Below are 14,754 nucleotides of genomic sequence, written 5' to 3'. Positions count from 1 at the left end.
ATTGTACCATTGACCTAGCACTCCCGTCTTAGCTTTCATGGAGGGGGGGTGGGAAGGAACCATGGACCTGAGTTTTTTTTTTTTTTTTTTTTTGACAGGGAGCGGAGTCCAAGGGCGGTCGCGATTCGTATTAGTCACCGCGAGTTTGGCGGTGACCCGAGTCATGAACTCTACTGGGATCGTCTTATCAGATTGAGACAATTCCCGGGCCAAGTCTTATCAGATTTTTTTCAGCCTATTCCTCTCTTGCTCATCATCATCGCCAACATCGCCATAATAAGTACCATCCCTCTCGTATGGTTCAGCCTGGGCGCTTTTTGAAAGGCCCACATCCCAAAAACAGAAAGACCGCCGGATGAGTTCATGTCGCAGAAGGATGTTTTTGGCAGTTGACAAAAACACAACTGTCCATCTCGACCTGAAGTGATTATCTATAATTTCTGCTTGCCGGACAGTTGTTCGATCATTATAATAGACTACTATACTCGCTTTTATTTACAAATCACATACGCAATCGATAGCCCCCTGTTTATTGCCCGGTATCGCTGCCATCCTCCCGCTGTCTCCCTTCCGCTGTCCTTCAAAGTTGTTTACAAACGCCTGCCCACTTTGTCTTCATCGATGAAGAGAATAGTTTGTATGTACTGTACAATTTGGATCGCGATCGATATCGTGAGTGCCCCTGTTGTTGTCTGTCTCTCATTGATTTGGCTGTCTTCTAAGGTCAGGCATGCTGTTTTATAAAAGCTGCCACAATCGGCAACACATCGCAAACAAAATATTTCATCCATGAAAACATGATTGCGATATCATGGGAAGGCTATCATTATCAGTATGTGATGTGTATGTCTAACTTCCATTCTGTTCGCCAGCTGCACCTATTCCTACTGACCTTAATTGTTCCTCGACAGTACCCCTGCTCCTTGCTGTTCCATCGCATATTAAATTATATGCTCCTCTAATTAATTTTTGCTGGTCCGTGGATCGTTTCTTCTCACTTCCCATCACACTCCCATGCACTTTAGAGTAAAAAAAAAATATACATTAGCGGGCAGGTCCGAGGTAGCGTTATCCATTGACCCATATCGTGCAAACCACATCATCCTGCATGACGATGAGTGTTTACACGGTGCAGGGTTCGTATCGAGAAAAAAAAATTATGAGCCAGGACCAAAAAAAAAAACTCTTTTCCGAATCCCTTACACGCCATGTTGTCCTACTTACCCATCGACGCTCTCATTACTTTCTCCTCCTATCGATCCCACCCCATCACCTCCTCCCACACGATAAACACGTCAAGGTCAACAAATCATCGGCGACCGATAACCATACCCGTGGTCAAGGATGATTCGACACTGATGTTCACACGGGCACAGAGTGCATTTCGCTGCGACCAACCAAACTTCGCGCACGCGCACACTTTTGCCTGGAAGGAACCTTGGTGCTCACAATACGACTAACCAAACAACTTCCAGTACTCTCGGCTATGGTCGAGGCTAGAAATGGAGAAGGCCCGCGCATGGGACCTTGAGTAGAATATATGTGTAGATAGTAACTTAAGACGCGCTAAATGATGATAAAGAAGTAGACATAGCGCAATACAGAACATTGAGTCTTGAACACTGAACATTGAACGTGCAGCATTGAACATTGAGCAACTCCAATGCCTATATAGCATTTGCATGTCGCAATTTTTTTCAATCTCAAGTCAATTCAGTCTTCCTTATATCATTTCATACATCCTCACAGGTATTGATTTCAATTGCAAATTGTTCCTTAGTCAAAGGAAGGGATCCGCTGAACAACATCTTCCTTTTTCGACAGAGTCCTCGTGCCTCTCTTCCGAGGCCCTTCATGCTGTCCCACCTATTTTCCTTCACACATTCTAGTTATTCTGATCTTCAATCAGTTAATCGATAACAACAGTCAACCCTCGTTTCTTGTATTTTTTTTTTGAGTGCGTCCGTGTTAAGGCGTAATAGATTCAGGGTCCATGTCAGGGGGGGGGTGGAGAAGTCAGCGCCGACGCGCCGGAAAAGGTTCCAGGCTCGAAGATAAGTGTAATGTCATCGTAGAGAAGGTTGGAGTGTCAGTGACGCGAGTGCTGTATCTCGTGCGTATATGCATCAAGCTCCGTATCTGATTCTACTTCATCGATAAAATGTATTCTCGAATAGCGGATTATGGTTGCTCGGAGATCTGTAGAACGCGACAAGCAAAGTATATCATTGAACTATCGGAGCAAATATCTTTCGTCTTAGGGAGAGGGTTGATGTATACTGAGGGCAGCAGAGATGGAGAAGCGATCTACTGTCACCAGGCGTCGCAGAGTAGATCATTTCTTAGTCTTTTTCTTGGTTCTAGTCCGAGATTATTTTTTTTTTTTTTTTTTTTTTTTCACGCGGAGTTCTGCTAACCGTAGCGAACGGTGAATGCATTCCGCACCAGCATGAGGTATCGGAGAGCGGACCTAACAAATAGCGCTTTGGGCGAGATGGCGAGCTAAACTGTCCACAGGCCAGCTGAACCATCTTTTCCCTTTTTGATTGTGAGATTATCCACATACATATACTCATTGAATTGTAATAAACTGTAATGAGGAAAAAAAAAGGTGGACCCCGTCTGATGAAGACAGATGTCTATCCACTACCTCTGGTTCATATTTTTTGATTCCCGTCCGAGTCCAATCCTCATCGCTTCAGCCGTTGGTCGTCTGGTACTGTTACAACGAGCTAAAGGATATGCAGGCACGGCGAAAATGAATATATAAATCATCCGTTCTTGAAGTCCATCCACTCTTCCCCCCATCTCACTTTCTCTCGTCAGTTGAAATCTCTCCTGTCCGCTACGTTCTTATTACACCCATCTTTTCCTCAGCCATCAATTTCCGGCCATTTACTCTGTATATAATTTTTCTTCGCGTACACCTTCCATTTTTTTCTTTCTTTTGTACATATACACATTGCACATTCTATAACATACCATGATCGCTCTTCATCGCCTACTCATTGGCGTCTGCTTGGCGATTTTTGTCGGCTGGACATTCGCAGATTACTTCGAACTCTGGGATGAACACATCAAGAGCCACTTTGTGTGGAACGAGATGGATCTCTTTTGGACGACTGTCTGCCTCCTCCCTATCCTACTTGGTCACTTTATCACGATCTGGGGTAACTACTTCCGAGCCTCCTCCCAGTTCCAACATTCCATCTCGAAGGTCACCACTCCCGCTAGTGAAAAACAACGCATCTCGATCTGGGAACGCCATGACTCTCGCTTCGGGTTTACAGTCAAATTCTGGTGCCTCGCGTCCTTGATCGTGGTCATGAATATCTACTGGTTCGTCCTGACTACCGTCATGAGCCGCGCCGACTACGTGAGCTCGTTCGGTGTTACGTTGGGCAACGTCCGCGCGATTGCCTATGGCGGTTCTCAGGCTCTTCTATTGGATACATCCATCATCCTCTTCTTGGTCCTGCGCCGATCCATGCTCCATGCTCTTGGCTTCACCTACCCAGAGATCATCCCACTTCACCGCTGGCTCGGTGTAGCTATGTTCATCTGGGCGACGATTCATGCTTTTTTCTACGGCGCATACTATATCATACAGGGCACCTTCTGGGCCAACATTGCGTTCACTGACAAGACCAGAGGCACTCGTAACATGCCTGGAGTGTTTGCTTGGGTAAGAAACAATCTGATAAAAGAAGTCCTCAGCCCGTTGTCATTATTGTCATTCACGCTTCCTGACTGGCAGGGCTGTCTTTAAATCGACGACGACAGTAACCCATCCTAACTACGGAACGCTAACTAAAAAAAAAAAAAAAAAAAAAAGACCGCTCGTGTTATAACTGGTTCTCATATCTGACTGAACTCCATTTATGTACGCGCAATTTGTACTTCACAGTTCGGAATCATCGTTATGGCCTTCTTCGCGCTGCCTCGATTCCGTCGCTGGGTTTATCCCGTCTTCCTCTACGTTCATCGCGCGGGCACGTTTGTGTTCTTCATTGGTCTTGTCATGCACTACCCGTCCATGATGATCTGGTACTACATGCTCCCTGGCTTCATTCTCTTCCTCCTCGATCGCTTCGTGCCCAAGATCATCCAGGCGCGTTCAATCGACCCTGCCGCGAGCTGTGCCCTGAATGCCGATGCTGACATCATCCGCGTGAAGTTCACCTCCCCTGAACCCATGAAGCCATACTACCCTGGCGATTACATCACGGTCCAGGTCCCTGGTCTGGGTAACGTCCACCATCCCTTTACCATTGCATCCTACTGGCCTGAGGATCCCTATTCCATCACGCTGTACATGCGCGTCTTCGGAGAGTCCAAGATGAGCTGGACCAAGGCCCTTGCCGCGCGCTGTGGAACAGATGACAAGGGTATTACCATCCGCACCAACGTTGACGGCGTGTTCGGCGATCGTCGCCACGACTACCTAAAGTCTGAGACTATGGTGATCTTTGTTGGTATGTGGAACAAAGACAATCAAACAAACAAACAAACACGCAAACAAACATGCAAACAAACACGACCGATTATGATCTTGATCGATATGTCAGCAAACATTTCTAACCTTACGCTTCTATCTTGCATCGCGATTATGCAGCTGGCGCTGCCATTACCACTTTCATGGCCCTTATCAAGGCTATCGCCGCCCAGATCGCTGTCTCGAATAATCCACTACGCATGAAGCTGCATTTGATCTGCACCTTCCGAACCCGCAGTGAGTTGCACGCCTACGGATCATTCTTGCACCAGATCACGCGTGACCCTCGCTTCACGTCCTGGCTCCACGTTGAGATCTACGTCTCGCGTCCCGATAAGCCTAACACGCTGATGGGTGCACACGCTCATGTCATCAAGAACGATATCCAGGTCCCTGGCCAGACTAAGAAGAAGGATCGCAAGAACTTCTTGCAGCGCACGGGTACAAAACTGAAGCGGGCTCTGTCTGGTCGCACAATGGTCAATGTTCCTGCTCCAACCATGACCGCAGTTGTTGTCAATGACGAAAAGGCGAAGGCGATTACCTCACTGGAGGACACCGGCCTTCAGCGATCCAATTCTGCCAATTCTACGACCATGACCATCGCAGGCCCATCGTCTCCTACGTCCCTCTCGAGCGAAGAACCCCTCTCTGACAAGCCCACAAAGTCGATGACCTACAAGGAACACGCCCTGCCCACTTTCGAGGCTGCATCTGCGGATTCTGTCTCAAAGAAACTGGCCCTCTTCGATCTCTTGACAAGCGCCCTCCTGGCCGCCATTCCCTTGGCTTTCTATTACGGCATGCGCTCTGTCCATTTTGAGGGTGATTCGCAATGGTGTTTGACCGCAAAGGCGAAAGACAAGTGGACCATCTTTGTCTGCCAATGGACGTACGCCTTGGTGCCCGGTCTGGTCCACACGGTTGTCATGCTTGCGCTCGGTTACACTGGTATTTTTGTTGCCAGAAAGGTACACGTCCGCCACCACAAGCGCGCCAACGGCCAAGATGTGGAATCAACCGCCGCAGCTGTTTCCACTGCAGCAGTCCAAGAAGAGAAGCAATCGGTCACGGACGGAAACTGGGACGATGGCGATGTGGTTTACAGCCGTGGACGTATGGATGTCCGCAAGGTGATCAACAGTTTTGTGGACCAAGGTGTGGGTAAGAAGGAGAACGGACAGGGTCTGGCCACGGTCTTTGCGGGTGGTCCCGAGGGGTTCGTTGGTATGATTGAACGACAGGTGCAGAAGGCCAGCTGGTCTGTGGAGTTCCATCGCGAGACATGGGCACCTTAGAGAGGTTGTACACTACTTAGATTCATACCATTCACCTTGACAGTACATTTGCCGTCAAAGCAATAAAAAATAATAAATAGATAATACAGTAAAAGCGCAGTCGTCAATGCTGGCGATTAATGAGTACGATGGCCAGCTAGGACATGCTGCACAGTAGAGTCGGAGGAGAAGCCCATTCGATTTGGAATCCGCGCCAGGATCAAAATGTACGCGTAGACATATTTCAAAGCGTGCTTTGTTCGTTACCCGCTAAGTTGCATGTTAAGTTTTCGATCTCAAAGGGTTCCGCTTCTTGTCAACAGCCCATTTCTCTCAGCGTATCCCAGTGTTCTCAGTGTTCTCAGTGCTCATCCACGACCAAAGGTCTCCCTTCCGAACAAAAGAACGCAACTCTCCTTCGGGTGCAATACGTTATCAGTTTTTGTAGATAGTTTTATTACAGTCCCTGCCAATTTGCACACATCACACTTCTTTCTTTTCTTTTTCTTTTACATCCTACGCTTCTCACTCTTCTGTGTCCGTCGCTTTTCCTTATCCTGCGCCAGTCGCTGCTTCTCCAAGGCCAGTTTATTCCTCTCCTTTTCGTTCTCGCTCGCCTTCTTCATCTCCGCCCTCCGTTGCGCGTCCTTCTGCTTGACGACTTCTCCGTTCGTGTTGGCCATGAGCAAAGGGTCTGAGGTGGAGACGGCGGCTTTGGATCCACCTGATCGGTCTTTGTAAACGATCTCCATCTCGCCATCGGCGCCCTCGACCATTTCATCCAGATCGTATCCGTACTGTGCCAAAAGGGCATCACGCTTCTTACGCTCTTCCTTCGTCATGTTCTTGACGACGTGGCGTGAGGACATGGAAAGGATGCCCTCCCGATTATTGGGGTTGTCGAATTCTGCTCTTAGCGCCGCGCGTTCTTTTTCTGAGAAAAAAAAAAAAAAAAAAAAAAAAAAAAAAAAAGCACGGAGAAGGAAAAAAAGCAAATGTGATGTTAATATCCGTTCTGTTCTTTCGCCTCAATGGTCGCTGATTGTTACCTCCAATGTCCAGAAGAAAAAAAGACAAAGCGTGCTTTTGCGTGGTTGATACCTTTGGCGACTTCCAATGCCTTCCGCTTCTCTTCCTCTGCTTTCTTTTCCTGCTCTTTCTTCATAATGTTCCAGAACTCAAAGACGCTGTCGATCACCGTCGCCGTGGGTTCTTCGGTCACATCCGCCAGCAGCTCTGAGATCGCCTCGCGCTTCTCTGGCTCCTCCATCGATTCCTCTTCGACGATCCTTGCAAAGTACTCTGTAATGGCCTATATTAAACGAAAGGAGAAAAAAAAATGTCAGATAACACAGAGTAAAGCAGTTCCTTTCAGGTTTCTTTGAAAAGTCATGGTATTGATTGAAAGAGTGTAGATAACATAAAGAAACATAGTACCTCATCCTGCAGACTGATGGTAGCAAGGCGCTCTGCGATGAACGTTTCAATCTCGTCGCTCTCAGTCATGGTGGTTGGGAGTCGTCTGTCCTGGCTGTTTCGGTCGCACTCTGTTTACCTGGCCAGGCCAAATGCCATTTAGTTCTGGGGCCAGTCACAAAGACTTCCTTCACGGAAAAGAGATCCACGTCCCCTCGGCATCACCAACTTCCCGCCCCCGCCCCCTCCACCTTCCCCCTTTCACTACAGCTGTCCGACAACCCATAAAGCATTCACCATACGAACACGAACATGACACAGGAGACAGTTAACCACCCTTCAAGAGCCGACCGTCAAAAGTGCTGGAAGGTCCGTGATGCATACTTTGCATGTCTGGACGAATCCAAAGTTCTGGACCCCTCTACTCCGGAGGCAGCCTCTATCTGCCAAGAGCTCAGGAAACAATACGAAGGCGCCTGTATGAAGAGCTGGGTAAGGGACTCTCTCTTCTGTGATATCCAGGATGGTTGCGGAACTAATTGAAGAAAAAGCGCTGATATGGATCTCATTCTTCAATCTATCCCTCTATTCACGAATGGCTGTATCCAACCACAGGTCGAATACTTTAATAAACGTAAGTACACTCTCGATTTTGCTTTCTGAATCAACTTTGTCGAATAACGCGCCTGGAACTGGGGTCGTGATATGGCTCTATCGTGTGTTAACCCTACTCTGAATTATCTTCATCTCATCACGTCCTTTTTTTCCTTTATTTATTTTTCTGGCCTTAGGTCGCGTGTTGGAAGTGGAGCAAAAGGAGATTCTGGAACGGATGAGAGCACAGCACCAAGCTGTCGAGGATAGGGCTGCAGAGACAAAGGCGAAAGCAGAAAAGGCATAATCAACATAGAGAGTTTGCATCATAACCTAGCACGCATCACGGATCTTTAAAAAAGCAAATAAAAAAACCAACAACAACAAGGGAGTAGACATCAGGAAACCTACAGCTCATTTTGGAGAAAGCTTGTTCATTGGAAAGACTCTTGCAGAAAGAAAAAAAAGCCAATAGGTGTAGAAATGCATGCGAGTGCGGACAAAACCTTTCACCATTGCGTGCGATACAGCTCATGAGTAATATGATCAGCATATCCAGGACAGCATTTACAGTTACAGTTACATTGGGAGCGATGATCTTAAAAGAAATAACTATGATATACAACAAATGGCTACGAGCACGAATAGAAAACAAAGGAATATAATAGCATGGTAGATACTCTAAGAGTGCAGAAACAAAAAAAAACTTGTCATTCGGGCCCTATTGATTACAATAGGCCGCCTGATGCGAAGGAGCGTGCGCCTGTGAAGCCTAAAAACGACAAAGACAAATATAAAGAGGCATGAGCATCCGAGTTGGCGTCGAATGCTACACTCGCATCATGCCACAGTAATCGGCCAAAAAAAAAAAAAAAAAAAAAAAAAAAAAAAAAAAAAAGCGTTTAAGAGCCCTACCAATTAAGCCGAGATACTGCAGATCGATGTTCTCTGGTCTTTGCAGTGCATTGGTGCACCGTGATCGCAGAAGCTTGATAAGAATGTATCGTCCAGACCTATTTTGCCAAGTTAAATACGCATTCCTAGTCAGCAAATAATGCAATATGGCCAACACCAGCTCGAGCTCGGTCCTTGCTTATAGATATCTCCTTTACCTGTTCGGCGTGAGATCCACAGTGCAGGTCTCATCTAGCCCATTCATCTGAAAAAAGGCGGCAGGGACAAGTGCATCCGCACTGGCACCATGAATCCTAAGCAGCTGATTGAAAGCCGCTCCCTGACTGAGGCCTTCCATGTAATCCTCGTAATGCTCGCGGGTCATGTTGTCAAACAATACCGTGTTCTCCAGTGGTATGGGCTCATGGCTGATAAAAATCAACCCTTCTTTGCACGGAGCTGTAAAGCCCGTCGTGGGTGCCTTTACCTTGAACTGTGTCAGTACAAAAGTTTGGTGGGGCTCGGATAATTTCAGACAAATGTTGATATTGGTCGATCGTCTGGAGCTGCGTGTGCGAGGAAAAGGAAGGTGTGTTTGATGAATACTGCTGCGTTAGCCAGCATTATAGTGATGGTAGATCGACCATGAAATTAGTGCAACACATACCAATAGACGGAAGAGTCGTTCTTCAGAACGTTCTCGACAGAGTGTGCAGCGTTGAATTCACCGCCATCGGCATAGTACATGTCAAAATTGAGCGGCCACACGTCGCCTTGTGTTTCCGTGCAGACGACCGAAGCCCGCTCTCCACAGCCTCCATGGCTATTATACTCTCGATGGATTGTTTCGTACTGCGTCGAAATCGACCTTAGTCTGGTCATGGAATCGGACCCTGCTTCGCCTGATCTGAACTGGTTTTCGTGAACCGAGTCCTGGGGACGACTGCTGTTCGCTTCAGAAGAGTCAAGGAGGGCTGGTCTGCGAAAGTAAGGGTTGTTGTCGTATTCATGCTGCGATCCCTGCAAGTTAGAGGGGGTGGATGAGTCGATCACGAGTTGTTGCTCAGCTGATCGACTAGCAGAGAACATGTCCACAAGAGCTGCAGCTGCATGAGGTGAGAGCGCCGCATGCTGAGGACGTTCAACATTCGAAGGCGAGAGTGGTGAGGGCGGTTCTATATCCATTGGGTACGCCTCTGAATCACGCTGACGCCTGCTCTCGATGATCTGATCGATGCCGTCGTCCTCGTCATCTTCGTCATCCTCTTCCTCTATTAACTCCTGTCCTGCCCGTGCACGGAGCATGAGAGACGCGAATTCGTCCCCATGGCCGGTATACATGGTATTGTCTGCACCAGTGGTTCCGTAGTCCATCCTATTCTCCCCACTCTCCAGCATGCGCTGATCTTCATTGTCAATAGTACGCTGCAGCAGCTCCCTATTGTGAGAAAGACTGGCGGAGCTCGTTCCGCGATCGTCATTGTGCTGGAGCTGTCGAGCCGAAGTTGAAAAGAAGATGTTGTTCAATAGACGGAAGTGAATGCGGTCGTCCACCTCATCAGAACGGTTATCGTCCCCACGTGCTTGCGCATGAGCCCTCCTGCCCGCATCGCCTCCTGCGCGATGTTCGCTCGCGTGGGAAGCGCGTCCACCAATGAGACCGCGATCTAAATTAAGGTTGGCGGCGCTTTCGGTCACAGACGCGTGAGCCACAATGCTATTGGGGCCATCTAACCGTTCATCAGAAGAGGACGACGGGAGATGGAGTGCGGGCAGAAGGGAAGCGGAGGGCGTTGGCGATGAGGACGATATAGAGATGGAGACAGAGCTGGGATCAGAAATAGCAGCGGAGATACTGGAGAGAGAACTGGAGTAGGACGCCATAACAGGATTGTTTGTCAACGAACGTTGCATAGGTGTGGAGGAGAGTTCTGTACTGCCTGTAAAGCTTCGTAGCTGCTCTGATCGATGGTCGAACCCGTTCGCGAGTGCTGAATATACGGGCTGTTGATGGCCACTCAGGGTAGCCGTGTCCCCAGAATTGAGAAAAGTAGAAAGATTACCGGCTGGCCTTGAACTATCCAGTTGCATCGAATGTTCAAAGGACCTTTGAGGATGAAATTGGTGCTGCATGTGCTGGCTTGTTAGTTGTCTGTCAGAGTGAGAAGGAGGGGACAAAATGGGAGAAGCTGATGACACAACTGCTGTTGTTTCTATTGCGGATACTGTGTGCCCTATACTAGGGGGTGAGGATGATGCTGTTGTTGATGAAGGGACGCGCGTTTCTCGGTTTATGATGGCCGTGCGATCATGGGATTCAAACGGTGAATGCTGGTGTTGAGGGAAAATGGCAGAGGGGGACGAGGGGGACGAGGGGCTGTCGAGCAATTGGTGCGAACGCTCCGGACTAGGATACCAAGGATGCCGGTGAGGATGGTACAGTCGTTCTAGCCGAGTGCTCAGTGGCTGGGTCGCAGCAAAGGAGGAAAGGGAGCGCGTCCGCGGCGAGTGGTGATGATGACGATGGTGATGATGATGATGATAGTGACGATGTGTAGCTAGGATGTTTTCGGTTGAGGATCTGCGCTGTAGTCTGTTCCAGCGTCTGGAGGCGCTACTGTCGAGGGTGTGTGTATGCGGTCTACTGCCGAAGGTGTAGCTCGAACCAGTGCGTTGGCTGCTGAGACTTCCGATGCTGCCTACGGCGCTGTCGCTGTCAGTGCTGCTGCTGCTACTGCTACTGCTGCTGCTGCTGCTGCTACTGCTACTGCTGCTGCTGCTGCTGCTGCTACTGCTACTGCTGGAGGAGGTGTTGGTGGCAGGAGCACTGGGAAGCGGGGAAGGGAGGGAACTGTGGGGTGCGGCTATGGGGATAGGCATGAGTAGAGGAGGCGGAGAGGGCTGAGGCAGTAGGTAATAGCAGGCAGTGGTAAGCAGTAGGCGGTAGGGAGTATGCGGGTGTGAGGGATGCGAATGAGGGGAGGGATGAGAGAGGGAATGAGTGGAATGAGGACAAGGACCGAGGAGGGGCGAGGAGGGGAGCAATTAAGTCGAGTCTGGCGGAGGAGGAGCGAGGGCGAGGGAGCCAGACGGATGTTGCAATTGACGAGAGAGAGAGTGAGTGAGAGTGAGAGGGTAAGCGTGGGTAAGCGTGGGTAAGCGTGGGTAAGCGTGGGTAAGCGTGGGTGTGGAGGGGAAGAATTAGCAGAGGGAGAAGAAAGGTGGCAGAAAGAGGGACAGGAAAAAAAAAATCTGCCGCGGTTTCGGTTGTGTCTTACTGGCCGATCCCAACAACGCGTCCTTCCCTTATATCTCTTATTGCGTGCGTTATTGCTTTATATCCTCACTATACGTGTTTCTGTCTATTTCCTAGTTGGATACGCCCCGTTTTTGCAGGGCCTTACTCCCCTCGACACATTGTTCAGAACGATGTTTTGTGCTGTACATACTCAGCCCATGTGGTGCGTGGACTCGTGTCCTGAATTATGCGCGGGAGAACACGCATCGTCTCATATCCACATATTCACATATCCGCATTTCCATTTCCCCTACTGTGGCCGGGTCGCCCCTCTCGGCGGATGTTTTTAGGGAGGGGTGACAGCTATTGAAAGAGGAGGATCCAAGGGGACCATTTCTACCTGCAGGAGTTGAACCGACGTCCTGCGAAGGGCGATCTGCCTCGTCACCCATCCAATCGTGGGACGCAAGAGCTGACCAACACCAAGTCTCTTTGCATTTCAGTTGATCCGTGTTGCTGGCTACACCGGCTCATGTTCGTTCAAAACTATCCAGCCCCTTTCAAGGGACAAAAAGACAGCTGTTACACACAGACCAATATGTCGGTAGCATTGCAACCCCAATGGAGTGCATCAGGCGGCTCACTAGAAAAGCAAGGGATCAGAACAAACCAATGTCGACGGTTACTTGCCTCGCGACCTCCTCCTTGCTCATCAACCACATCATTCTTTTCTTGGGCGTTCATGTGAACGATGATAATGGCAACTATAAAGATAATGACAACGGTGAGCTGCCATTACAAAAAAAGTAAAGAGGACAGGCTTTGTTCTGGTATGAATAGGAATCTACTCACGATATCTTGATCATGTTTGCAACTTCCGGCGAAAAAATACCGTAAGATACAGTGCTCCTTTTTGCTGCTTTTGTAGGCACAGTAGGCACAGTAGGCACAGAGAGGACGTAATGCCTCGGCGATTCCATGTTCCAGTCAGCTGGTTTTTTTTTAGGTCTTTAACGACATTCTTATCTGGCCCAATCCATCCTTCTTTCCCCTTTAACGCAAAGTGTGATCAGAACACAGTTGGCCTGTTCGCGAATGATGTGGAGGTAGCAACCTCTGATCGCTGACAATTCCAGGAGGCCCTTTTGAACAGAATGCCCAACCACGTTGTAAACCATGTTAACGGCCATGAAAATAACAATAGTAATAATAATAGTTTATGTTCTTTATTATCGGTACAAGATCCACATGCTACATCCAGCATCAAGAGGATTACAGCAATGATGGTTTTGGCAGTATGGCTCCTGCATTGGCCAGTCTGTCCGCCATTTCGTTTCCAAAGGTGCCAATGTGTGCTCGGACGTGCACCTATTTCAAGATATATGAAAGAGAATACGCATCCCGAGATTAGTCCTTATCACTTTTTATCGCAAGACCCGATCTAGTGTGCATTGGCTTACCCATTTGATAGGACCCGTCCGGTTTTTTATCTTGGCGATCAGGGGCTCTATGATATCGCGATTCATGACCGGGGCGCCATCACTCCTCCGCCAATTGTTTTTTATCCATCCGTCGGCCCATTTTGTAATGACTATTTTTTGTGGACAAGTAGAGATCAAGAGGTAGATTAGAAATGGCCCATGCAGAGATACCCAGCGAAAGCGCAACGATGCATGAAGGAGCGGCATTTACTGTTAACCGTGTACATGCTGTCCGTCCTGATTTCAAGCGGTGCAGTATCACTTCCACACACTTCCAATGCTCGCTTGACAGCCTATACATATCAGAGTAAATAAGAAAATACAGCAGATCAGCCTGAGAGTTCAACATACTGACAACCTCATACAGTATCTCGCGGCAGAGGCAACGTCCTTACCATCAATTCTGCCCTTTGGTTCGTCTGTGGTTCACTATCCAGTCTCTCGCTCACGTTCCTTGGGTCATTCACGCCAAAGAAGACACCCACGCCAGCCTGGCTCCCTACTTTGCCATTCGAAAGCGAGCTGCCGTCTGTATAAATCACAATGGTGTCCGAGGCCGCTACCCTAACACCATTGACTCTGGTATAATGATCCTTGCTGGTCTCCCCTGCTGTTGACGATACTGTTACGGATAATCCTGATCCAGATGCTGATGCTGAGGTTGCCCCTGCCCTTGCTGCTGCAGCGGCCGCATAAGGCGACGGCCGTGATGCACCGGCGTTGCTGCTCTTGGGGGCAGCTTTGGTATATACCTTGGGTCCAGTCCGCACGAACTCTTCGGCGTCTTTTTGTGTCTCAAACTTTTTGAACTTTGCACCAATAACGCCTTTGACCTGCTTTTCGCATTCGGCCCTATGTGTGTACACAAAGACAGTAGTTAGTGTATACAAGCGGTTGCCATTCAGCTGATGTCGTCCCCTAAGAATGAATGAAGAAATGAGTTGTAGCATTTACCAGCTAAAGTATATACCCTTCGTTCTGCCAACATGGACAGCATAAAAACCTTTAGCGGGAGTCTTGGATGCTTTCGGCATGATGCGGGGGAGGATTCGCTTGAGCATGTAACTCGAAGCCAGGTACAGCAGGATTTTTATGGATATGAGCACACCCTGTCCCCTGAGCAAGTGCCCTGGGGGGAGGACCCTGCCAAAGCCACTTAACCAATGAAGAACCAGGTGGAGAGGGACCAGGCCTGAGGAGGCCCTGTTTCTTGAACCAGCTACACCCTCCTCTTTTTGAACCTTCGCTCCCACTCCCACACTTTCCCTCTCTCATTCCCTGGTCAACTCATTCCTGAATCAACTTGGTCCAGCACTCAACGGACAGGAAGTCAACTCAACTACCAAGAAAACTGAAACG

General features: G+C 48.7%; 5 protein-coding genes across 5 annotated transcripts; 2 read left to right on the top strand and 3 right to left on the bottom strand.

Annotated features, from left to right (window-relative positions):
- The first annotated feature begins 3,070 nt into the window (after positions 1–3,070).
- BC939DRAFT_488778 (ferric reductase like transmembrane component-domain-containing protein) lies at positions 3,071–5,882 on the top strand. Its single transcript, XM_051559390.1, has 3 exons — positions 3,071–3,685; positions 3,908–4,475; positions 4,616–5,882. The coding sequence occupies exons 1-3, from the start codon at positions 3,104–3,106 to the stop codon at positions 5,791–5,793; spliced, it is 2,328 nt and encodes a 775-aa protein (XP_051417408.1). The 5' UTR covers positions 3,071–3,103; the 3' UTR covers positions 5,794–5,882.
- Positions 5,883–6,207: 325 nt separating this feature from the next.
- BC939DRAFT_488777 (uncharacterized protein) lies at positions 6,208–7,303 on the bottom strand. The gene is made up of 3 exons (XM_051559389.1): positions 7,210–7,303; positions 6,874–7,084; positions 6,208–6,706 (listed from the first exon to the last, which is right to left on the bottom strand). Exons 1-3 carry the CDS (start codon positions 7,276–7,278, stop codon positions 6,282–6,284), a joined length of 705 nt encoding a protein of 234 aa, XP_051417407.1. The 5' UTR covers positions 7,279–7,303; the 3' UTR covers positions 6,208–6,281.
- Positions 7,304–7,409: 106 nt separating this feature from the next.
- On the top strand, positions 7,410–8,186 carry BC939DRAFT_435041 (cytochrome oxidase c subunit VIb-domain-containing protein). The gene is made up of 3 exons (XM_051553431.1): positions 7,410–7,680; positions 7,804–7,822; positions 7,980–8,186. Exons 1-3 carry the CDS (start codon positions 7,501–7,503, stop codon positions 8,087–8,089), a joined length of 309 nt encoding a protein of 102 aa, XP_051417406.1. The 5' UTR covers positions 7,410–7,500; the 3' UTR covers positions 8,090–8,186.
- Positions 8,187–8,358: 172 nt separating this feature from the next.
- On the bottom strand, positions 8,359–11,917 carry BC939DRAFT_488775 (uncharacterized protein). Its single transcript, XM_051559388.1, has 4 exons — positions 9,344–11,917; positions 8,895–9,242; positions 8,698–8,795; positions 8,359–8,554 (listed from the first exon to the last, which is right to left on the bottom strand). Exons 1-4 carry the CDS (start codon positions 11,554–11,556, stop codon positions 8,511–8,513), a joined length of 2,703 nt encoding a protein of 900 aa, XP_051417405.1. The 5' UTR covers positions 11,557–11,917; the 3' UTR covers positions 8,359–8,510.
- A 1,192-nt stretch (positions 11,918–13,109) lies between these two features.
- Positions 13,110–13,821, bottom strand: BC939DRAFT_99701 (ribonuclease H-like domain-containing protein). Its single transcript, XM_051562050.1, has 2 exons — positions 13,375–13,821; positions 13,110–13,282 (listed from the first exon to the last, which is right to left on the bottom strand). Exons 1-2 carry the CDS (start codon positions 13,600–13,602, stop codon positions 13,187–13,189), a joined length of 324 nt encoding a protein of 107 aa, XP_051417404.1. The 5' UTR covers positions 13,603–13,821; the 3' UTR covers positions 13,110–13,186.
- Between the last annotated feature and the right edge of the window lie 933 nt (positions 13,822–14,754).

Source organism: Gamsiella multidivaricata, assembly GCF_025024155.1.
Source record: "Gamsiella multidivaricata strain RSA 2152 chromosome Unknown BC939scaffold_2, whole genome shotgun sequence".
NCBI classification, from domain to species: Eukaryota; Fungi; Mortierellomycota; class Mortierellomycetes; order Mortierellales; family Mortierellaceae; genus Gamsiella; species Gamsiella multidivaricata.
This window is presented reverse-complemented; position numbering and strand designations above follow the sequence as displayed.

Bases quoted from the DNA above. Each gene is read 5' to 3' on its own strand.
- BC939DRAFT_488778 (XM_051559390.1), top strand. From the start codon at position 3,104: ATGGATCTCTTTTGGACGACTGTCTGCCTCCTCCCTATCCTACTTGGT. The intron at 3,686-3,907 runs GTAAGAAACAAT...TGTACTTCACAG, and splicing joins TGCCTGGAGTGTTTGCTTGG to TTCGGAATCATCGTTATGGC. The intron at 4,476-4,615 runs GTATGTGGAACA...GCGATTATGCAG, and splicing joins GACTATGGTGATCTTTGTTG to CTGGCGCTGCCATTACCACT.
- BC939DRAFT_488777 (XM_051559389.1), bottom strand. From the start codon at position 7,278: ATGACTGAGAGCGACGAGATTGAAACGTTCATCGCAGAGCGCCTTGCT. The intron at 7,085-7,209 runs GTACTATGTTTC...CGTTTAATATAG, and splicing joins CCATCAGTCTGCAGGATGAG to GCCATTACAGAGTACTTTGC. The intron at 6,707-6,873 runs GTATCAACCACG...TTTTTTTCTCAG, and splicing joins GGCATTGGAAGTCGCCAAAG to AAAAAGAACGCGCGGCGCTA.
- BC939DRAFT_435041 (XM_051553431.1), top strand. From the start codon at position 7,501: ATGACACAGGAGACAGTTAACCACCCTTCAAGAGCCGACCGTCAAAAG.
- BC939DRAFT_488775 (XM_051559388.1), bottom strand. From the start codon at position 11,556: ATGCCTATCCCCATAGCCGCACCCCACAGTTCCCTCCCTTCCCCGCTT. The intron at 9,243-9,343 runs GTATGTGTTGCA...TCGCACACGCAG, and splicing joins AACGACTCTTCCGTCTATTG to CTCCAGACGATCGACCAATA. The intron at 8,555-8,697 runs GTAGGGCTCTTA...TGTCGTTTTTAG, and splicing joins GCAGTATCTCGGCTTAATTG to GCTTCACAGGCGCACGCTCC.
- BC939DRAFT_99701 (XM_051562050.1), bottom strand. From the start codon at position 13,602: ATGCCGCTCCTTCATGCATCGTTGCGCTTTCGCTGGGTATCTCTGCAT. The intron at 13,283-13,374 runs GTAAGCCAATGC...ATCTTGAAATAG, and splicing joins GGACGGGTCCTATCAAATGG to GTGCACGTCCGAGCACACAT.